Source organism: Lepus europaeus, chromosome 18 (assembly GCF_033115175.1).
Source record: "Lepus europaeus isolate LE1 chromosome 18, mLepTim1.pri, whole genome shotgun sequence".
NCBI classification, from domain to species: domain Eukaryota; kingdom Metazoa; phylum Chordata; class Mammalia; order Lagomorpha; family Leporidae; genus Lepus; species Lepus europaeus.
In genome coordinates, this window is record NC_084844.1 from 47,660,186 (window position 1) to 47,684,332 (window position 24,147).

The window sequence follows — 24,147 nt, forward strand, 5'->3', positions numbered from 1 at the left end:
AGGGCTGGGCCAGGCTGAAGCCAGGAACTTGGAACTCAATGTTGGTCCCCTACATGGGTGACAGAACTCCTACTATCCAAGCCATTGTCTGTTGCCCACCCCCCCAGTGTACATCAGCAGAAAGCCAGAATAGGACACAGACCCAGGCACTCTGATGCGGGATGTAGGTATCCAAGTGACATTCCACTGCTGCACCAAACAGCTCCACCCACCTGCCATGTAGTTTCATCTTGATGTTTGTCTGAAAGGGCGTAGCCTGGGCTGATGCAAGGGTTATCTTTTGGTGAAAGGCACTAATGGTGACTCCTGGCATGTCCCTAGCGGTGTAAGCCTACATGCTTAATTCTGCCTGATCTTTTTTTTTTTTTTTTTTTAATTTTTTTTTTTTTGACAGGCAGAGTGGACAGTGAGAGAGAGAGAGACAGAGAGAAAGGTCTTCCTTTGCCGTTGGTTCACCCTCTAATGGCCGCCGCGGTAGCGCGCTGCGGCTGGCGCACCGCGCTGTTCCGATGGCAGGAGCCAGGTGCTTCTCCTGGTCTCCCATGGGGTGCAGAGCCCAAACACTTGGGCCATCCTCCACTGCACTCCCTGGCCACAGCAGAGAGCTGGCCTGGAAGAGGGGCAACCGGGACAGGATCGGTGCCCCGACCGGGACTAGAACCCGGTGTGCCGGCGCCGCAAGGCGGAGGATTAGCCTGTTGAGCCACGGCGCCGGCCTGCCTGATCTTTTTGTTATCTTCACAGCACCCACTTAGCCTTGATGATTCATTGGGCCACTGCATTGCAGCCTTTTAGAACATGCAGTGTCCTAAATCTTGAATATGCAAGATCAGCCTTTCACACTATCTCTTAATGGATCAGCTAAGAAAACATCTGTTTGTCAGCCTTTACTTTAACCATATTATCTTATTTAAACAATGAATTAGGAGAATTATAGAACTGCCAGAACATTTATTTTCTACTTTTAAGATTCTACAGTACACAGTTTGAAAAACTGTTACAATCATTTTGGCTTTGAAAGTTCTCATTCCCAGCTCCATCACTTGCTAGTCAAAACCTCTGTTTCTTTTTTCTTTTTTTTTCTTTTTTTTTTTTTTTTACTTTTTGACAGGCAGAGTGGACAGTGAGAGAGAGAGGCAGAGAGAAAGGTCTTCCTTTTGCCATTGGTTCACCCTCCAAAGGCCACCGTGGCTGGCGCGCTGCGGCCGGCGCACCGCGCTGTTCCGAAGGCAGGAGCCAGGTGCTTATCCTGGTCTCCCATGGGGTGCAGGACCCAACCACTTGGGCCATCCTCCACTGCACTCCCTGGCCACAGCAGAGAGCTGGCCTGGAAGAGTGGCAACCGGGACTAGAACCCTGTGTGCCGGCGCCACTAGGCAGAGGATTAGCCTGTTGAGCCACGGCGCCGGCCCAAAACCTCTGTTTCTTTACCTATGATAAACAGCTGCCACCTCAGTCTCCTACTGCACGCTTTGTGATCTCTGCATCCCTATAAATTTGTCAGTGATAGCATTCAGAGTAACTTTAAAATTTTACGGTATAGTAGTAGGATGCTATGACTGATATTACAACTGCTGAAGTTATTCGGGGGGGGGGGTGGGAAGAACAGTGGCAGTCAGCTAAACTGCTTCAAATCAAATCCTGGCATTTTCATGAACTTTTGATTATATTAGAAAGCAAAGGATTTTATTTGTTATTTTTTTTAAATAGTTTTAAGTATAACAGGAGGAGTATTGCCAGTGTGGTTATTTCACTAAATCCAAGCTCAGTCTAGGGATCTGTTTGCGGGTAGAAGTCCTTCACCTTAGTTCTTTTGATTTTTGAACCACTTTCTCTGACCAGCACTGTGGTGCAGTGGGTTAAGCCATAGCCTGCAGTGCCAGCATCCCTGCTCTAAATCCAATCCAGCTCCTTGTTAATGCACCTGGGAAAGCAGCAGAGGATGGCCCAGGTCCTTGGGCCACCTGTAGGGGAGAACTGAGGAAGCCCCTGGCTATGGCCTGGCCCAGTCCCGGTCATTGCAGCCATTTGGAGAGTGTGAGCTAGTAGATAAAAGACCTTTCTTTGTCTCTCCCTTTTCTCTTTGTAACTCTAACCTTCAAATAAATATTCTAAAAAATAGATATTTTAAAGGAAATCCAAGATAAAACCATCTATTACAGTAAAACTTAAGGCCCCCCAAAAATGAGTAACAAAACTGAAATAGGTTGTGTTAGGGAGGTAGCTGATTTTCCCTTCGCTGAGAGGACTGAGACAGAGACAATCAGGAAAAGGCATTGCTCTTTCAGCTTTTCTAACCTCCGAGTCCTAGTTCTTAGGGGCTGTCTCTTGCTGTGATAGTGCACTGTTTAGAGCTCATGCTTTGTTTTCACTCACTCTGGATTAAGGTGTTTCTAATATAAAAATACTTAGAACTTTATCGAGCATTTCTCTGCAAAACTAACTTCCAGCTGCAAGCCCTTGAGTGAGTAACAAGGAGCAAGGAGAAGCTAAATTGATGAATAGTATCACAGGTTGATATCTATTACATAATCGATATCTTGATCTGTAGAGTGTTCACAGCTTGTGAGGTAAAGCTTAAGAATAATGTAGTATTATGGGTGTATTATAGTGGGCTGAGTGTCCTACAGGTAACAAGGTCCTTTTTTTTTATGAAATCTGACTACTTGTATGATATGGAGGGTATAGTTTTCGACTGAAGATTTAGTTCAGGTTAACGAGATTTTAAGTAAAATGTTATTTCTTCAATATAGAAATGAGAAGTTTTTAGGAGTCATTTAAAATTGTTTTCTTTCAGAAATCGAGCTATAGCAGATTATCTTCGTTCAAATGGCTATGAAGAGGCATATTCCGTTTTTAAAAAAGAAGCTGAACTAGATATGGTATGTTGTACTTTTTGCAGTTATTCAGTGAGTAGATTTTATTCAAACATCAGTATAGTCAATTTGTTTTTAATGTGATTTACTTGGCATTTAACTTTGTTTTTACTCCTTTTTTGTGTATGTTTTTCAGTAATTTTGGGCTCACAGCTAAATGATGTCTGGCTTGAACCATCATATTTTAAGTCATTTTTTGAAGTTCTCTTATTTTCCTTTAGAATGAAGAATTAGATAAGAAGTATGCTGGTCTTTTGGAAAAAAAATGGACATCTGTTATTAGATTACAAAAGAAGGTAACTAAGTCTTTTTTTCTTCACAGTTAATTGTATTTATTGTTAAACTTTGACCTAGACAGGTCACTTCTGAATGTGCTAACTCATGCAGTCTGGTACTGGATGAGTTGATTCTGTGTAGTCCCAGCTTTGAGGAGTGGGTGCTGAAAGCTAACTCGCCTGTGCAGTTAGAAGGGAAGGACACTGGGGGCCAGTGCGATGCTGCAGGAAGAGCATTATTAGCTGAAAACTGGGCTTCGGAGAGGAAGCAACCTTAGATTCACTGTTCTTCCCCTAATCAGTAGTAGGAGACTGCAACCAAACACTGAGATTATCAAATCTTTTTCATTTAAAGCTGACAAATATCTTGCAAATTACTAAAAAATTTTTTTCAAGTATGCTGCACATATAGATACAAATAAAGGCAATTTTATCTATTTTTATTGTAATCTACTGATAAACGTAACTGCATGTTCTTTCTCAAGGTTATGGAATTAGAATCAAAGCTAAATGAAGCAAAAGAAGAATTTACGTCGGGTGGACCTCTTGGTCAGAAACGAGACCCAAAAGAATGGATTCCCCGTCCACCAGAAAAATACGCGTTGAGTGGTCACAGGAGTCCAGTCACTCGAGTCATTTTCCATCCTGTGTTCAGTGTTATGGTCTCTGCGTCAGAGGATGCTACAATTAAGGTAGTGTTTTTTTAAAAGCAAACTTAAAGTTAATTGGATGATACACTAAACTTGTACAACAAATGAAATAAAAAAAAAGTTAATTGGGTGAAAGAAATAAAAATATCCTAAAATGAGGACCTGAGCAGGTTACAAGGGAGTCTTAACACTGTAAATGATTTGGAAAGAATTAAAATAAAATTTCATTGTATCTCCTGAGAGGAACACTACCAAATTCACTGATGAGAAAATGCAGTGTTACTAATTTAGTGTTGGGCAGTAGGTCACCTTAGTCGAAGAATTTTTGTTCTTGGAGTATAAAGTATGTGCCCTACTTTAAAAAAATTGTTTATTTTCATCCACCAAAGGCAGAGTGACAGAGACAGGGAGAGAACTTACATCTGCTGGTTTATTCTCTGAATGTCCACAACAGAGCTGGGCCAGGCTGAACCTAGGAACCTAGAACTCTGTCAAAGTCTTCCTGAGTTGTGTGGCAGGCGTCAAGCATTTGAGCCGTCTGCTGCCTCCCAGGTGGAATAAGTAGGAAGCTAGATTAGAAACAGAGTAGTTGGGACTTGAACCAGCACTCCAGTAGGGGATACAGATGTCCCTAGTTGTGGCATAACCCTCTGCCACAACACCCACCTGCTTCTTGCTTTTAAATAGGCAGTACATGAAAATACTGATTTAAAAATACTGATTTAAAATTCATCAGGTGAATCTGTTCTGCATAAGAATTTGATAGAGGACTCATTCCTTTTTCTTTTTAAGATTTATTTTATTTATTTGAAAGGCAGAGTTACAGAGAGGGAGAGAGGTCTTCCATCTGCTGGTTCATGCCCCAGATGGCTGCAACGACCATCTTCTCTACTGCTTTCCCAGTCCATAGCAGAGAGCTGGATTGCAAGTGGCGCAGCCAAGACTTGAACCAGCAGACAGCGGCTTTCACCCACTACGCCACAGCTCCGGCCCCTTTTCAGTTTCTAAGTCATTGACTTCCTCCTGTCAGCTGGTGATCATATTGTGGGCTGCAGAATAATTTTTTTAAAAAAGATTTTATTTATTTATTTGAGAGACAGAGTTAGAAGAACTCTGTTGGTTCACTCCCCAATTGGCCGCAACAACCAGAGCTGCACCGATCTGAAGTCAGGAGCCAGGAGCTTCTTCCCGGTCTCCCATGCGAGTGCAGGACTTGGGCCATCTTCCACTGCTTTCCCAGGCCACAGCAGAGAGCTGGATTGGAAAAGGAGCTGCCAGGACTAGAGCTGGTGCCCATAGGGGCAGCCCTTGCAGAATAATTTTAAGAGTCTTAAATTCATATGTGCATCACATATTTCTACTGAAATAATTATGCATTTAATGCATTAATATATTGCTATTTTCCCCAAATGTAGATAGGCATATATTTAAATTACTGCTTTCATGACTATTGTTATGCACTAAAACGTTGCAGCTTATTTGAGAGGGCAGAGGACACAGAGATCGTCTGTATACTGGTTTGTTCCCCAAATGGCTACAACAGCCAGGACTGGGCCAGGCTGAAGCCTAGGAGCCAGGAACTCCATCCCGGTCTCCCACGTGGGTGGCGGGGTTCCAAGTACTTGGACCATCATCCGCTGCTTTCTCAGGCACATCATTAGGAAGCAGGGCAGGCAGGACTCAGACCGGCATGCCTGTATGGAATGTGGCATCACGAGCACAGCTTAACCCACTGCACCACAGCAAGGATCCCTGTGACAATATTTTAAGTTTATCATTTACATTTTTGAAATGTTGCCATCTAGAACTAATTCTTAATATTTTAAAAAATACAAAAACTGAAAAATATGCTGAACTTGCACGCTTATGGATGAATGCCAACTTTAACATACAGATATTCTTTGACTTGGGATGAGGTTGCATCCTGATAAAAATTTTCAACTTTGGGTGAGTTTAAGTCGAAAATGCGTATAATGAATTAAATTACCAAACAACTTAGCCTAGCTACTCTAAACATGGTTGGAACACTTATATTAGCCTATAGTTGGGCAAAATGATCTCATCCAACATGTGTTTTATAATAATTAGGTATTGAATATATCATGTAATTTATTGAATACTGTACTGAATGTGAAAAACAGAATGATTGTATGGGTATGCTTTCACTCCATCATGAAGCCAAGTAGTCATTTAGTCAAATCACTAAAAATTTGGGGCCATCTGTTTGAAGAATTAAGACAAATATGAAAAGTAGAAATAATGTCTCAGTAGAAAAATAGTGATAAACAGGAACAGAATTCATGTAAGATGAAACAATAACTAACCAACAAAACAAATTTTGGCCTTACCACTAATAAAAGAAATATACATTAAAATAGATATCACATTGCCAAGATGTTTATACCTTTCAAAAGAGAATTCCCGGGGCTGGTGCCGGGGCACAGTAGGTTAAACCTCCTACTACAGTGCTGGCTTCCCATATGGGCACCAGTTCTAGTTCCAGCTGCTCCTCTTCCGATCCAGGTCTCTGCTATGGCCTGGGAAAGAGTATGATGGCCCAAGTTTTGGGCCCCTGCACCTGCATGGGAGAGTAGGAAGAAGCTCCTGGCTCCTGGCTTCGAATTGGCACAGCTCTGGCCGTTGCAGCCATTTGGGGAGTGAACCAGCGGATGGAAGACCTCTCTGTCTCTCCCTCTCACAGTCTGTAACTAGACCTCTCAAATAAACAAATAAAATCTTTAAAAAAAAGGAGCTTTTCTCATACATAAGAGCAGTTTAGCAAAACATTCATGAAAAGCTAAAAAAGTTTTTACTTTTCAACCGATTAATTCTTTTTCACCATTGTTGTCTAAGTATCGTGAAAAGAGGACAGATTTTTCAGTGTTTAAAGATGTTCACCGTAATGTTTTTCTATAATGAAAACATTTAGCCAGTAATAGGAATTAATATTACTGTTTATAATGACATGGAAAACTACTTATGCAAAGAAGCAGAGAGAAAATGGAATAATGAAATATAGCTACTCCTAATCTGCAGTTTTCACTTTATTTATTTATTTATTTGGAAGACAGAATTACAGAGGCAGAGAGATAGAGGGAGAGGGATGTCTTCCATCCATCCACTGGTTCACTTGCCAAATGTCCGCAATGGCCAGGGCTGGGCCAATCTGAAGCTAGGAGCCAGGAGCTCCTTCTAGGTCTTCCATGTGGATGGAGGGGCCCAAGAACTTGGGCGATCTTCTACTGCTGTCTAGTGCTTTCCCAGGCCATAGCAGAGAGCTGGATTGGAAGTGTAGCAGCCTGACACTGCAGACTGGGGCTTTAACCTGCTGTACCACAGCACCAGCCCCCAGTTTCACTTTCTGTGGTTTCAGTTACCCCATGATCATTCATACTGCAAAAATACAATTTAGTATGATAAGGTGTTTTGTGTGTGTGTGTGCCAATTTAAAAGCTTTACGATAAGGTTTTGAGAGAGAACACAAATCAGATAGCTTTTATTACAGTATATAATCGTTTATTATTAGTTATTGTTAAATCTCTTACTGTGCCTAACATATAAATTAAACTTTATCCTAGATGTATTATAGTATAAAACATACATACATGGCTGGCGCCGCAGCTTAATAGGCTAATCCTCCGCCTGCGGCGCCGGCACACCAGGTTCTAGTCCCGGTCAGGGCGCTGGATTCTGTCCCAGTTGCTCTTCTTCCAGTCCAGCTCTCTGCTGTGGTTCAGGAGTGCAGTGGAGGATGGCCCAAGTGCTTGGGCCCTGCACCCGCATGGGAGACCAGAAACACCTGGCTCCTGGCTTCGGATCAGCGTGGTGCAGCGGCCAATGGAGGGTGAACCAACGGCAAAGGAAGACCTTTCTCTCTGTCTCTCTCTTTCTCACTGTCCACTCTGCCTGTCAAACAAAAAAAAAATACATATATATATAAAATATGTATATAATATATATAAATATATATATACACACACAGGCTCAGTACTATATACAGTTTGAGGCATTCAATAGAAGTCTCAGAATGTACCTCTTGATTTTTGGAGGGGCTGTTGTGTACACACAAAATCATACACTTATTGAAAGTGAGCCGGCACCACAGCTCAATAGGCTAATCATCCGCCTGCGGTGCCGGCACACCCACCAGGTTCTAGTCCCGGTCGGGGCGCCGGATTCTGTCCCGGTTGCCAGTCTTCCAGGCCGGCTCTCTGCTGTGGCCCGGGAGTGCAGTGGAGGATGGCCCAAGTGCTTGGGCCCTGCACCCCATGGGAGACCAAGAGAAGCACCTGGCTCCTGCCATCGGATCAGTCATCTGAGGAGGGAACCAGCAGATGGAAGACTTTTCTCTTTTTGTCTCTCTCTGCTTCTATAACTCTGCCTTTCAAATAAATAAGTAAATCTTTAAAAAAAAGAATGAATTGAGACAGGTATTAAGCTTAGTGGTTAAGATAGCCACATCCTATACTGGAGTGTCTGGATTCCAGTAATGTGGGAGACCTGGATGGTGTTCCTGGCTCCCTGCTGTGGCCCTGGCGATTGCAGGCACTTGTGGAGTGAACCAGAAGATAGGAGCTTTGTTTCTCTCTCTCTCTCAATAAAATTAAATATGTTTTAAAAGTTTAAGAGAACATAGAAAATAATGGAAAAACCAAACCATTGGTAGGATTAAATTTGAGCATTTATTACTTGTGTAATCAGACAAAAGGGCAAATAACCCAAGTAAAAAAATAAAATTATTGGGGCTGGTGCTATGGCACAGCATGTTAAACCATTGCCTGCCATGCCAGCCTACCATGTGGGCAGTGGTTCAAGTCCCGCACTGCTCCACTTCTGATCCAGCTCCCTGTTAATGTGTCTGATAAAGCAGAGGAAGATGGTCCAAGTCCTTGGACCTCTGCCACCTGTGTGGAAGACCTGGAAAAAGCTCCTGGCTTCTGCATGACCCAACCCCAGCCATTGTAGCCATTTGGGGAGTAGATATGCTGGTAGACGATCTCTCTCTCTCTAACTCTGCCTTTCAAATAAATAAGTCTTTAAAAAGATCCATAAAATTCTGGTGGCTCATTTAAAATTTATAAACTAATACTACAGTACCCCACTTACTCACCTTTTAGTGGTTCATTCTTGAATATATTTATTTTAAGGAAAATACTTTTAATGTTTTTTAATGTGTGCATTAGGAGAAACTTAAACTTTGGAATAAACTTTAGGATCACACCTTATTTATTTCCAGTAAATAAAATGAAGAGCTCATCTGAACTCTTGCTTTGTTTTTTAAAGGTTTATTTATTTATTTGAAATGCAGAGATACAGAGAGAAGGAGAGAGAGATCTTCTGGTTCACTCTCCAAATGGCCACAATGGCTGGAGCTGGGCTGATCGTAAGCCTGGACCTTCTTCAGGATCCAAAGACAGGATCCAGGAGCTTCTTCTGGGTCTCCCACGTGGGTGCAGGGGCCCAAGCACTTGGGCCATCTTCCACTGCTTCCCAGGCACATTAGCAGGGAGCTGGATTGAAAGTGGAGCAGCCAGGACTTGAACTGGTGCCCATATGGAATGCTGGCACTGCAGGTGCAGACTTAACCTTCTACGCCACAGCACTGGCCCCTGAATTCTTGGTTTCAAAATTAAACACTTAGATACTAGGACCGGTGCTGTGGCATAGAAGGTTAGGCCTCTGCCTGCAGTGCCGGTATCACATATGGGTGCCAGTTTGAGTCCCGGCTGCCTCTCTTCTGATCCAGCTCTCTGCTTATGGCTTAGGAAAGGAGCAGAGGGTGGCCCAATTGCCCAATTGCTTGGGCCACCGAAAGAAGCTCCTGGCCTTGGATTGGCCCAGGTCTGGCTGTTGCGGCCATTTGGAAAGTAAACCAGTGGATAGAAGACCCTCTCTCTCTCTCTCCGTCTCTCTGTATCTTTGCCTCTCAAATAAATAAATCTTTTTAAAAAAATTCAGATACCAAAATGAGATAAAAATGTTGTAAGAACACTACAATCTGATACTATTTGTGAACACAGATGCAATATCTTAACAAATTATAAGCAAATAGAATGCAGAAAGTTGCAAAAAAGATAATATAACCAAGTAGTATTTATCTCAGAATGCAAGATTGGGTCCACACTTAAAAATCCATCAGCAGTATACCATTTACACATGCCAACATTGATTTGTGATAAAAAGTCTCAAATTAGGAACAGAAGGGAGCTTCCTTAACCTGATAAAAGGTGAAAGTATCTGACAAACACATACAGTGATGTAAGTCATAACAGAAAGCAGAGTGTTTCCCTCCTAATGTCAGAAACTAAGGCCAGGGTGACCAGTCGTGTTACAAGACTGTATTGCAGTTGCTATGCAGTGCAGCAATGAAGATGAAATAAAGGGATATCTATTGGAAAGGCAGATGTAAAGTCTTTATTTGCAGACCATGTGACCTTCTACATAGAAAATGCCAAAGAATCTACCTCAAAAAAGTAATTGCAGAGGTGGACATTTGCCATAGCAAAAACTGCCATGTCCCATATTGGAGTGCCTGAGATCAGTGCTTATCTCTGGCTCCTGACTTCAGCTTCCTGTAAGGTAGATCTTAGGAGGCAACAGTGATGGCTCAGGTAATTGGGTTCCTGCCATCCATGTGGGAGACCATAATTGAGTTCCTGGCTCCCAGCTTCCTCTCTGGTCTAGCCCTTGCCGTCATAGGCATTTGAAGAGTGAATCAGAGGATAGGAGCTTACCCTGTCTTGTTTTTCTCTCAAAAACAAAGTTTTAAGACATATATAAATAAACTTGTTTATTTGAGAGGTAAAGTTACAGACAGAGGGAGAGACAAAGAGAAAGATCTTCCTTTCTAGTTCACTCTCCAAATGGCTACAACAGCCAGAGCTGGGCCTATCCAAAGCCAGGAGCCAGGAGCTGCTTCTGGGTTTCCCATGTGGGTGCAGGGGTCCAAGGACTTGGGCTATCTGCTGCTGCTTTCTGCTGTTTTCCCAGGCCATAGCGGAGAGCAAGATTGGAAGAGGAGCAGCTGGGACACAAACTGGTGCATATCTAGGTTGCCAGCCTTGCAGGCAGAGGCTTAGGGGAAGCTTCTTTAGGTGCTGGCCTTTAGGTAATTGTGTTTCTATAAGCTAACAATGAATAATTGAAAATTTCAAGTAAGACTTACACTAGCCTCCAAAAAAACTTAAGAGTAAATGTTTGTTACAGAGCTAAACACAGTAATCACTTCATATACTTATCACATTTAGGTGGTAAAAATTCTGTTTGTATTGGAAAGGGTGCAAGTTTTCTCTGAAACATTTCAGGGCAAGTGTTAAGGTACAACAGGTTTAAGCCACTGCTTATGACATCCTTATCCCATATTGGAGTACTGGTTTGAGTTTTGGCTACTCTATTTTTGATCCAGCTTTATGTTATATGCCTGAGTAGCAAATGATGGCCCAAGTACTTGGTCCCCTGCCACCCACGTGGGAGACCTGGATGGAGTTCCAGGCTCCTGTCTTTGGCCTGGCCCAGCCCCAGCCACTGGCAAGTAAACCTGTAGATGGAAGATTTCTGTCTGCCTGCCTCCCTCTCCCTCCATCTCTCCCTCTCTCTTCCCTTCCACCTGCCAGTCTGCCTTTCAAATAAATAAATATTTTTTAAAAAAATAAGTCTGTCACAAAATTTTTCTGGAAGATATTTTTATTTCCTTTTTTATGTTGTGATTATATGTACATTTGTGTGTTTTACATTACATTATCGTATACATGCCATGAATTCTTTATGGATGCATATTTTATATATCTACTTAGCCAGTCCCCTGATTATTTAGATGTTTGCAGAATGCAGTTTTTTTTTTTTTTTTTTTAATTTTTTAAAATTTATTTGACAGGTAGAGTTATAGACAGTGAGAGAAAGACAGAGAGAAAGGTCTTCCTTCCGTTGGTTCAATCCCCAAATGGCTGCTGCAGCCGGCGCTGTGCCGCTCTAAAGCCAGGAGCCCGGTGCTTCCTCCTGGTCTCCCATGCAGGTACAAGGGCCCAAACACTTGGGCCATCCTCCACTGCTCTCCCAGGCCACACAGCAGAGAGCTGGATTGGAAAAGGAACAACCGGGACTAGATGCTGGCACCGCAGGCGGAGAATTAACCAAGTGAGCCACTGCACCGGCCCCTACAGAATGCAGTTTTTAAGTTTCCTAAATTGGTTTTTACACACCCCTTCCTACACAGATAAATTTGTACTCATTATGGGAAGACTAGAGTCAGTTTAATGTTGTTTAATATAAGATTATAGAGTTGGTGTTGGTTAAAGAATGAATTTTGGGCCGGCGCCGCGGCTCACTAGGCTAATCCTTCGCCTTGCGGCGCCGGCACACCGGGTTCTAGTCCTGGTCAGGGCGCCGGATTCTGTCCCGGTTGCCCCTCTTCCAGGCCAGCTCTCTGCTGTGGCCAGGGAGTGCAGTGGAGGATGGCCCGAGTGCTTGGGTCCTGCACCCCATGGGAGAGACCAGGATAAGCCCCTGGCTCCTGCCATCGGATCAGCGCGGTGCGCCAGCCGCAGCGCGCCAACCGCGGCGGCCATTGGAGGGTGAACCAACGGCAAAAGGAAGACCTTTCTCTCTGTCTCTCTCACTGTCGACTCTGCCTGTCAAAAAAAAAAAAAAAAAAAAAAGAATGAATTTTGGACTATCATTTGGATACCAGAATAAAAGCTTAATATGATTTTGAGCCAGATCCTTTTCTATTATTGATAACTCACTTTTTTTATTCCTTTAGAAAAATTGCCTTTAATATGACTAGTGACTTTTTTTTTTTTTTTTTAATCAGAATGACTTAGGCTTTTGTTGTTCTTGAGTGTGTATCCTTGGCATCTGCTATTCTAGTAGAATGAGCATTCCTCTTTTTTCCCCTAATATTCTACATATAAATACCACTTGATAGCCACTTTCAAGTGATAGCCACTTGAAACATTTTTTGTTGGTGGTGGTCACTTAATTATCTGTTGCCTGCTATCTGACTAGAGCAGGACTTTGCCTTGTGGCTTTATATACCTAATCACCAGCATGATTGGGTATATGGTAGATACTTAATAAATGTGGTACTAGAGATCTGCTAGAATTGCAGCATCTCTGTAGAGAAAAAGCCATTTTATACTTGAAGATGAGATTTCTAAGGCAGTTATTTTTTTGTTACTTTTTCAGTTAATTAGTCAAGGTGCTAGACTGGCCTGCTGAGTTCAAATGAGAAAGGAACAAAGTTGATGGTAACCAATTTTCTGTTCACTTGACAGGTGTGGGATTATGAGACTGGAGATTTTGAACGAACTCTTAAGGGGCATACAGACTCTGTACAGGACATTTCTTTTGACCATAGTGGCAAGCTCCTGGCTTCCTGTTCTGCAGATATGACCATTAAACTATGGGATTTTCAGGGTTTTGAATGCATCAGAACCATGCACGGTAAGGGGTAGAAGATAGAACTTTTAAAGAGTGATGTCTAAGGTAGTACTTCATGGAGGAGAATGTTGTTTTCTAACAGTATACAGGTTCCCTGCTTTAGACTCTTATTCTCTGTATTAGAGGATAGGCCATAATAGTTAAGAGTTGTTTCTGTTAGGCTTTAATATCTTAGTGGTTTACATAAAATAATTTGTTCTTATGCATATTTTTGAAAAAGAAAAGTTGCCAGGCCACTTACCTGCCTTTGAGAAAAAGAAAATAAAGTTATAGAGGTTTTTTTTGTCTCTCCCCCCCACCTCACCCCTTGGTAAACCATAGTCGAGAGCGCCAAGGTGTACCGAAAGGTGGCACCGATTCCCTTGGCTCTCACCTGTGCCACATATGTACAGTACACTTGTTCTCAGCATCTTTCCAGTCGTACTGGGAAAACTTTTCTGAGCAAGTGTGGTTTTGTGGAAAGAACATGAGCTTTAGAATCAGATATCTGGGTTCAAATTCCTACTTGTTTACGTATGGCATTAAGAAGTTTTAACCTTTTTCATCTGGAAAAGTGATAATTTTACCAAGCAATAGGATGGTCATGAGGATAAAAGATTATGTACTTAAATCATCTTGCTATAGGATGTGGTACTTAGGAATTGCTCACTAAATCAGAATTCTTACTGTTTCATTCAACATGATGAAATGTGAATGTTGGGATTTTGTGTTAGTAATAAACTGTTTTAAAAATAGATTATCTGGTGATGTTAATGCATGAATTAGCTATGTGATTACATAGAGGATGTGATATGAAAGATGTATTTCCTCCTCCAAATCAAATGCATTAGGGAAGTTTACCAATTAAAGGAATTCTGGCAAATCCATTTGTAAAATTTATTATTTATGTTTCATTAAATTGCCTGTGTCTTTTTGTTCCAACTTAAGAAAGAGGTTATTCCCAACCATTGTATATTCTTTGAAATAATATATTTATGAGGATTCTCTGGGACTTTTCCCCAAAAGATGGATGATAATCAATAGTGAATAATATATATGGGACAGTGCTACTTTTACCCCTGTGAAAATCAACAACAGGAAGATATTTTTCACCTATTTTAGGTTCAGAAGCAAATCTTTGTTTTTCTTAGCCATTCTGCTTAGCTTTGTAAGTCTTTTTTATTTACTTAAAATATCAACCATAGGAGATTTTGTGTTTTCCTAGTGTTCATATATAAACATTCAGGCTCATTTGCATGAATATATGCAAACTGATGCTTTGTGATTTTAAGTCAGTTGTGCATGTTAAAATTCTATCATAAATAGAGCTATGTGTTTTGTGGATTGTTTTGTAACATTACTAATTCCTTAACTTTTTTTGCCTAAGTCCAGGTATCTTACCTAGTGTATTGGGAACTTGCTATCATATTTGAAACCCCATGGTAAAATTCCATGGTGAGCTGAGGTTTAATTGCTCTTGGTGTTGTATGATGTTATCCATTTCTTTGTTGCGTATTTTAGGCCACGACCACAATGTCTCTTCAGTAGCCATCATGCCCAATGGAGATCATATAGTGTCTGCTTCAAGAGATAAAACTATAAAAATGTGGGAAGTACAAACTGGGTAAGTAGGTTTAGTAGAAAAAGCATCAGCTAAAGAGATATTTAAGAAACAAAGGGGACCGGAGGGTTGAGCCACTGCATGTGATGCAGGCATCCCATATGGTCACCAGTTCAAGACCCAACTGCTCCACTTCCGGTCCACTGAAGTAGCCGGTTATCAAACTGGCACTCCAGTGTGGGCAGCCAGCATTGAAAGTGGTTGGCCATGGGGCTGGTGCTGTGGCACAGCAGGTTAAACTACTGCCTGCAGTGCCAGCATCCCATATGGACATCAGTTTGAATCCTGGAAGCTCCACCGCCAATCCAGCTCCCTGCTAAAGTGCCTGTGAAAGCAGCAGAGATGGCCCAAATCCTTGGGCCACTGCCACCCACATCAGAGACCCACAAGAAGCTCCAAGCTTGTGGCTTCGGCCTGGCACAGTTCAGCTGTTGGTTGCCATTTGGGGAGTAAACCAGCAGATGGAAGATTTCTCTCTCTCCCTGTTTCTGTAACTCTGCCCTTTCAAATACATTTTTTAAAAAATCTTTAAAAAAAAAAAAATTGTGTTCTGAGTGTTCCTGCAGTTGTGATTTTAACTAATGAACAGCATGACAGTTGTATGCTTTAAAACTAGCTGGAAGGCCGTCGCTGTGACTCACTTGGTTAATCCTCTGCCTGCGGCCCTGGCATCCCATATGGGCACTGGGTTCTAGCCCTGGTTACTCTTCTTCTAGTCCAGCTCTCTGCTGTGGCCCGGGAGTGCAGTGGAAGATGGCCCAAGTGCTTGGGCCCTGCACCCGCATGGGAGACCAGGAAGAAGCACCTGGCTCCTGGCTTCGAATCGGCGCAGCATGCCGGCCATGGCTGCCATTTGTGGGGTGAACCAATGGAAGGAAGACCTTTCTGTCTCTCTCTCTGCCTATAACTCTACCTGTCAAAAAAAAGCTAGCTGGAAGTGTTTTCTTTAAATACCTTAAAATGTTTTCCGAAAAGGAACACAGACTTTATAAGAGAGACTCTGTTATTTTTATCATAAGGACTTTATTTTCTCTGTATTCGTCTTTTAGGTGATCTCTGGGGGTTCATATTAAAACGTAAATAACATTTGATTGTGCTTAGAATTGTACCTGATTAGGCCGGCGCTGTGGCTCAACAGGCTAATCCTCCGCCTTGAGGCGCTGGCACACCAGGTTCTAGTCCCGGTCAGGGCGCCTGATTCTGTCCTGGTTGCCCCTCTTCCAGGCCAGCTCTCTGCTATGGCCCAGGAGTGCAGTAGAGGATGGCCCAAGTGCTTGGGCCCTGCACCCCATGGGAGACCAGGAGAAGCACCTGGCTCCTGCCTTCGGATTAGCGCGGTGCACTGGCTGCAGCACGCCGGCCACGGTGGCCATTGGAGGGTGAACCAACGGCAAAGGAAGACCTTTCTCTCTGTCTCTCTCTCTCACTGTCCGCTCTGCCTGTCAAAAATTCAAAAAAGAAAAAAAGAAAGAAAAAATAATTATACCTGATTGTTAGTAAAATCTTTTTTTTTTTTTTTTTTTTTTTTTTGACAAGCAGAGTGGACAGTGAGAGAGACAGAGAGAAAGGTCTTCTTTTGCCGTTGGTTCACCCTCCAATGGCCACCGTGGCCGGCGTGCTGCAGCCGGTGCACTGCACTGATCCGAAGGCAGGAGCCAGGTGCTTCTCCTGGTCTCCCATGGGGTGCAGGGCCCAAGCACTTGGGCCATCCTCCACTGCCTTCCCGGGCCACAGCAGAGAGCTGGCCTGGAAGGAGGGGCAACTGGGATAGAATCCGGCACCCCGACCGGGACTAGAACCCGGTGTGCCAGCGCCGTAAGGCGGAGGATTAGCCTGGTAAGCCACGGCGCCAGCCAGTAAAATCTTAATCTTTTGCTTTTGTCCATATTAGTAGAGCATACCTTTTTTCCAGCATGGCTAGAAATATTTTTGTTAGGTTTATTGTACATGTATAGTTTTGAAAGATTCCATTTCCTTTTTAAAATATTTTATGTATTTGAAGGACACACACACACACACACACACGATGGGCAGGGACAGGGTGAGAACAGAGATCTCACATCCACTGGTTCATTCCCCAAATACCTGGAACTCAATCCTGCTCTCCCAAGTGGGTGGCAGGGACCCCAAGTATTTAAATCATCACCTGCTACTTCCCAACATGTGCATTAGCAGGATGCTGGAATTGGGAGTGGAGGGTTCCAACAATGGATGCAGGCATATCAAAGAACAGCTTATTAATTGCTGCCCAAGTGCCCACCCTGAAAAATTTTATTTCTGTTTTATCTTATCGATTTTGTTGATTTGGTTAGCTCCTTAATGATACATTTCTGTCAGTTTATATGAACTGATACATGACTTTTTTACATACCCTCATCGTTTATTAACTAGGATTGTACATTTACTCAGTTGGATTTTCTCTGACTTCTCTAACTTGGTGACATTCCCTTTATCCCAGTGCATAGCTGAATTTTAAAAAATGATTTCTGGGAAGTGTCCTAATGATTGTCACTCACAATGTAATTACTTATATTGACAGCTACTGTGTGAAGACATTCACAGGACACAGAGAATGGGTACGTATGGTGCGGCCAAATCAGGATGGCACTCTGATAGCCAGCTGTTCCAATGACCAGACTGTGCGTGTATGGGTCGTAGCAACAAAGGAATGCAAGGCCGAGCTCCGAGAACATGAGCATGTGGTAGAATGCATTTCCTGGGCTCCGGAAAGCTCATACTCTTCCATCTCTGAAGCAACAGGATCTGAGGTATTGTGTAATTTGAGTGTCATTTCATGATTTATTCCTGGTATCTTAAAGTCATATTTAACTTTGTCAGTTGTCAACTTCAGGATTATTAATTCTGCATCTCAGAATTCTGAGTCTCGAAACTCTTTCAGAGGTGCACTTGCATCTGTATTTTTACCCAGTGATTAACACTGCTGTCAGCTGACCTTTGATTTGATGTGTGGTGGGGATGGAGATTGTCCTGAAGAGTAAGAGAGGTCGTTAAGTGTCGCAGCAGTGCCACTGCTGGGGGAGTGCATCAGGACACATTCAGATTGTGGGAGGAAAGTAACCTTCATTTAAGTATTTCATGTGTAAATTTACAGTGAAATGCACCACAGTATTTAAATATTTGTTTTAAATGAAGGATATTTCCTATAGAGGCCTTTGATACTCTGGATTATTAAAAGTACTAGCCGAGTCTGTTTTGTACTTTTTTTATGAAAATGCTATTTCTGTGAAGTTACAGACCCGAATGTACCATGTTTCTTTCCAAAGAGCTGTTTCTGTTGTGGATTTTTAAATTGTTATAAATGAAGAAACAGATTCCACTCCATGTGTCCCCATTATTTTTCAAAATGAGACTTATATTTGCTATCTTTATTTTTGGCTGCCCCATTACATTTTCATTTTCTGGTAGTCATTATTTACCACAGGTCACATGCTTGATTCTAGCTGAACTTGATGTAAAAATTTTTTGGAGGCTTTTCTACAAATTTCTTATGTATATAAAAATTTGATTGACTAGTTCTAGAATTTTCGATTACAGAAATTTTTTCAGCAGTAAATTTATTATCTGTTGGTATTAGGGAAACTGAATCTTAACCTAAGTGAAGATTTTCAATATTACCTGGGTCTTATACCCTAGGTATAATGTCAAAAGACTGCATATATCAAAATACAAAAGCAAATCATGTATTTACAAAATTGTATTTTTAGATCTATGTAGAAACTGTTTACACTCATTACCTAATTTCTGGCATGAGAAATTTAATTTTTTTTACCTTCTTTTTAAACATTTTTTTGAAACTTAATTTTTTATGCAAAATACTTTATTTGTAACTGATGATCTTCTAAGTTTGTATTCACAAATTCTAGAGCCTGTAACACTCCATATATTTTTATGTAAAGAAAACTGAGTTTTTATGTTTTCTGTAGACTAAAAAAAGTGGCAAGCCTGGGCCATTCTTGCTATCTGGATCCAGAGACAAGACTATTAAGATGTGGGACATCAGTACTGGCATGTGCCTTATGACCCTTGTAAGTCTGCATGATTTCATTGCTTCTCTTATTCTAGGCTTCACAAAAGCTTTGTTATAAATATGCTTTTCCTTTAACTCTACTAAAACGTTCTTAACAGTAATGTGAAAGTTATTTCTAAAGTGTCATGTTATATAAAAAATCTACAAAGTAGTCAGTCCCAGGCAAAGGGTGAGGAGTGTGAGATCTTAACTCGCTACATCTTTTAAAATTATTTATGATACCTCCAGTGGAAGAGAATGAAGATGTTGGCTTCTGCATTTCACTGTATTCATATGAATCCTGCTAACCATTACCTCTAGAGTTCACATGGCTTAACTTACTTTATTTTATCGTTCTGAACTTAATGGTTCTAGCTTTATGATTTGGAAATGCTTATTTCATTTTAGGAGCATCTAGATTTGCATATGAGGATATTCAAATGCTAGTAAGGGATTGTGGACATTCCTGTTTGCCGAAAGGAGTTCCGAGAGTTCTGTGGATATTATTCCTGTAGGAACTTTTTAATATGGTGACCGTATTTGTTTAGAGATTCCTTAGATGCTAACCATACCTTCAGGTGATTGTCTCTGGAATGGGATGTGACAGATACACAGGGAAGCATAATCAAGGACTAGGAAAGTAAACTCTTTTTCAGTAGGATTCCGAGCTGAGTTCACTTGTATTACGTTGCTCTTAGAAAAGATCCCCATTTAAAATCAGAAAGCATATTTTCTCCTTCTGTAACAGCATGGGTCATCATGAATTTCCCTAGAGGTTTATGGCACTTATTTTTCAACCAAAGGGTTAAAAAACCTGGGGTACTATTTTTCTACTATTTTGGTGTGGCCATAAGAAATAGAGCTTGACCTCCTGTTGAGAACTTTTAATGATTGGTGACTTTTGTATGTCACTGTAGTAGACAAACTATTTTAATAAGATCAAAGACAAAAGATATATTGCCTCACCTTTCCTTTTTTTAACTAAAACTTTTCACAAAAGCAGTACCATCATTTCCATTGTAGAAGAATTTAGAAATGTACAAGAAGGCTAAAAGAACATAAAAATCACCCTCCAATCACTACCATATCTAATGGTATCTTCCACATGTGCTTTTCTAGACCAGAGCTGTCAATGTAACTTTCTTCAGTAATGTTTTGTATCTGCACTACCCTGTGCAGATACTACTTAGCCATTTGTAGCTTTTAAGCTCTTTAGTGACTACTGAGACTGAAGAACTGAATTAATTGTGTTCTGTTTTAAATGTTTAAATAGGCACATGTGACTAGCTAATGGCTGCCGTGTTGGACTGCACAGTTCTAAAATATTTTTCTTACATAGAATCTGTAGATGAAAATGGTTTTTTATAATAAAATGTTTTATAAGTACATATTGATTTGTGGAGAACTTGTAAATAATGTTTTATTTTTTAAATTTATTTTAAGGGGAAAGAAAGGGAGGCAGAGGTCTTCCATCCACTGGTTCATCCCCCAACTGCCTACAATAGCCAGGTGTAGGTCAGGCTAAAGGCAGAAGTCTGGAACTTAGTTTGGGTGTCCTATGTGGGTAACAGGGACCCAAGTATTTAAGCCATTACCTGCTGCCTCCCTCCCAGGATGAAACATCAGCAGGAAGCTAAACTCAGAAGTGGTGATACTTGAACCAAGCTCGAGCATGGGATGTCAGTGTCCTAAGTGACATTTTTTTCCTCCTCCCTAAGATAGACTGGTGGATAGGTTGATTGATTTAAAAAGCAGAGTGATAGAGAAAGGGAGAGGTAGAGAAAGTTCTCCCATCTGCTGGTTCACTTCCCTAAATAAATGCCTACAACAGCTGAGTCTGGGCCAGACTGAAGCCAGTAGCTGGAAACTCCATCCTGATCTTCCACATGGGTACAGGGGCCCAAGCACTTGGGCCATTCTCTGCTGCTTTCCCAGGCACATTAGCAGGGAATTAATTAGAAACAGAACAGCTGGGGCTCGAACTGGCACTCTGATTTGGGATGCCAGTGTCAATCTGGAAGTATTTCCTACACTCTGAGAAGAAATCTTAACATTTTGGTGTATATAGTTTTGTTAGCTCTGTTTGGTTACTTTTTAAAGGTATTTTTTTTTTCTAATTGTAAGCTAGGTCTACACAATAGTAAAGGAATTTTTAAAAATTGGGGCAGGGGTTGTGGCACACCAGGTTAGGCTGGCGCGTGGGACAGTTCAGTTCCAGTTGCTTACTCCATTTTCACGTACTCCAGCTTCCTGCTTATGTGTCCTGGGAGGCTATAGATGACTCAAGTGCTTGGGTCCCTGCCACCCATGTGGGAGACCCAAACAGAGTTGTGGGGCCCTGGCTTCTCCCTCCCACTCTTCTCCTTCCTCCATCTTCCTTCTTCCCTCCTCTTCTCCAAAAATTGAAATTAAATTTTTAAAAATGTATATAGATTAGTACAGAGAAAATGGTACTGTTTCAAAGATATATTGAATCACTTGGTTTCTCATAAATTGACAGGTACAATTTTATGTATTGTGTACAATGTGTTTTGAAGTATATTACATATTGTAGAATGGTTAAATCCAGCAAATTAACAACTATATTACATCTTTTTTTTCTTTTTTTCAAAATTTACTTGAGAGGCAGAGTTAGAGAGAGATGTTTTCTATCATCTGGGTCACTCCCCAAATAGCTGCACTAGAGCTGGGCCAATCCAAAGCTGGAAGCCAGGAGCTTTTTTCAGATCTCCCATGTGGGTGCAGGGGCCTGGCACTTGGGCCATTCTCCACTGCTTTCCCAGGCCTTTAGCAGGCAGCTGGATAAGAAATGGAGCAACCGGGACTTGAACCAGCACCCATATGGGTTGCCAGCACTGCAGGCAGATGCTTAACCTACTATGCCGCCTTGCTGGCCTCTTTCAGTTTAAGATCTGTTTGTTCTGTATTTGAAAGGCAGAGTAACAGGGGACAAAGAGCGAGAAATCTGCCCTCTGATTTACTCCCCAAATGGCCATGGCCTAGGCGAAGCCAAATCCAGAAGCCTAGGACTCCATTGGGGTTTCCCATATGGGTGGCAGAGCCCCAAGAACTGGGCCACCCTACACTGCCTTCCCAGGCACAATAGCAGGCAGCTGGAACAGAAGTCGGGGCCAGCACTGTGGCGCAGTGGGTTAACGCCCTAGCCTGAAGCGCCAGCATCCCATATGGGTGCCGGTTCGAATCCTGGCTGTCCCACTTCTGGTCCAGCTCTCTGCTATGGCCTGGGAAAGCAGTAGAAGATTGATTGCCCAAGTCCTTGGGCTCCTGCATTTGTGCGGAAGACCCGGAAGAAGCTCCTTGCTCAGGCTTCGGATTGGTGCAGCTCCGGCCTTTGCGGCCAATTGGGGACTGAACCATTGGCTGGAAGACCCCTCTGTCTCTCCTCCCTCTGTGTAACTCTGACTTTCAAATAAATAAATCTTTTTTAAAAAAAAAAAAAAAGTGGAATAACAGGAATCAAACTGGTACTCCAGTGTGGGCTGCCAGCATTGAAAAGTGGTGGCCACAGCAGGTTAAATCAGTACCTACAGTGCCGGCATCCCATATGAATACTGGTTTGGGTCCTGGGTGTCCCACTTCTATCCAGCTTCCTGCTAACGAGCCTGGGAAAGCAGCAGAGGATGGCCCAAGTCCTTGGGTTACTGCCGCCACATCAGAAACCCAGGTGAAGTGCCTAGCTCCTAGATCTCCCTCAGTCTCTGTCTCTCCTCCTCTGTAACTCTGCCTTTTGAGTAAAATAAGTACATCTTTAAAAAAAGAAAAAAGTGGCAGCCTAACCCACTGTGCCACCAGAGTGCCAGCCTCACATCATTATTTTTGTTGTGAGAACTCTTTTTTTTTTTTTTTTTGGACAGGCAGAGTGGATAGTGAGAGAGAGAGACAGAGAGAAAGGTCTTCCTTTTTTTTTGCCGTTGGTTCACCCTCCAATGGCCGCTGCGGCCGGCGCATCTCGCTGATCCAAAGCCAGGAGCCAAGCGCTTCTCCTGGTCTCCCATGCGGGTGCAGGGCCCAAGCACTTGGGCCATCCTCCACTGCCTTCCTGGGCCATAGCAGAGAGCTGGCCTGGAAGAGGGGCAACCGGGATAGAATCCGGCACCCCAACCGGGACTAGAACCTGGTGTGCCGGTGCCGCAAGGCAGAGGATTAGCCTGTTAAACCACGGCGCTGGCTCTGTTGTGAGAACTCTTAATATCCACTCTGCATTTCCCAAGAATACCTCTATAATTTTAAGGTAGAGTAACATAGCATTTCATTAATGCTGTTTAAACAGTCTGTACTTTGGCTAAATCAAATACCTTTTTGTTTTTTAAGGTGGGCCATGATAACTGGGTACGTGGAGTTCTGTTCCATTCTGGGGGGAAGTTTATTTTGAGTTGTGCTGATGATAAGACCCTACGTGTATGGGATTACAAGAACAAGCGATGCATGAAGACCCTCAATGCGCACGAACACTTTGTTACCTCCTTGGGTATGTAAACATTATGAGGTTTCTGAACAATTAGATAGCGGTATGCCAGATAGAACAGAGTTTTACCTAATCATATGGACTTTTCCAGGTAAGAAATGACTATTTTCAGGACAGGATGGCAAAGGCGACTTAAAACCTTGAGAATTCCTACTTTAAATTTTCCTTTCCTTGACTCACTTTCTGTTGTTGGTCTTAATAAAAAATACTTTCTCCATTGCACAATATTGGTTTTGGAAACTAGAACTGTGAAGGTTCTGATGGATAATTTTTCTCCCCTACTATTTTGCAAGTTTTTTAAAAGAAATATTACTCAACCTTTCCCTCTGGCAGGAATATACCATCATGTATTTAGGAACTCAGGGAATTGTGTTTCTGTTCAGTAAGCATCCTCAGGACCTTAATCTATTTAAGCTAAGTGAGCACAGTAAGTTATACTACACACAAGGGTATGAGGAACCTAAGGATATAGGTACAGTCTTAACCAGCTCCCAGCAGGAGGCATAAATAAAAGGCCTTAGTACTAAGTCTGCAACATAATGTTCAATTAATGAATATAACAAGACTATTGTTAGAGTCAGGAGTGAGACTTCAGGGAGAGGCTTTTGTATCAAGGTGTTGATAAAGGATTTTATCATTTGGACCTAGTAGATAAACTTGATACTTTCTAAAGTGCTCACTTTGGCAGCACATATACTAAAATTAGAACGATACAGAGAAGATTAGCGTGGCACCTGCACAAGGATGACATGCAAATTCGTGAAGCATTCCGCATTTAAAAAAAAAAAAAAAAAC

The 24,147-nt window shown here is 42.1% G+C and overlaps 1 protein-coding gene and 1 non-coding gene across 5 annotated transcripts in view; both read left to right on the forward strand.

The window, feature by feature from the left end:
• Positions 1-24,147, forward strand: part of PAFAH1B1 (platelet activating factor acetylhydrolase 1b regulatory subunit 1) — an 82,100-nt gene that overhangs the window by 53,995 nt on the left and 3,958 nt on the right. For all 4 annotated transcript variants that reach the window (XM_062215748.1, XM_062215750.1, XM_062215752.1 and 1 more), the window contains 8 exons: positions 2,798-2,882; positions 3,098-3,172; positions 3,637-3,843; positions 13,074-13,242; positions 14,740-14,842; positions 17,379-17,607; positions 18,784-18,885; positions 23,199-23,355. In XM_062215748.1, coding sequence (XP_062071732.1) covers positions 2,798-2,882; positions 3,098-3,172; positions 3,637-3,843; positions 13,074-13,242; positions 14,740-14,842; positions 17,379-17,607; positions 18,784-18,885; positions 23,199-23,355 — 1,127 coding nt within the window. The remainder of the gene's footprint in view (positions 1-2,797; positions 2,883-3,097; positions 3,173-3,636; positions 3,844-13,073; positions 13,243-14,739; positions 14,843-17,378; positions 17,608-18,783; positions 18,886-23,198; positions 23,356-24,147) is intronic.
• Positions 24,025-24,131, forward strand: LOC133747363 (U6 spliceosomal RNA). Its single transcript, XR_009864319.1, has one exon. It is a non-coding gene; the product is annotated as a U6 spliceosomal RNA (small nuclear RNA).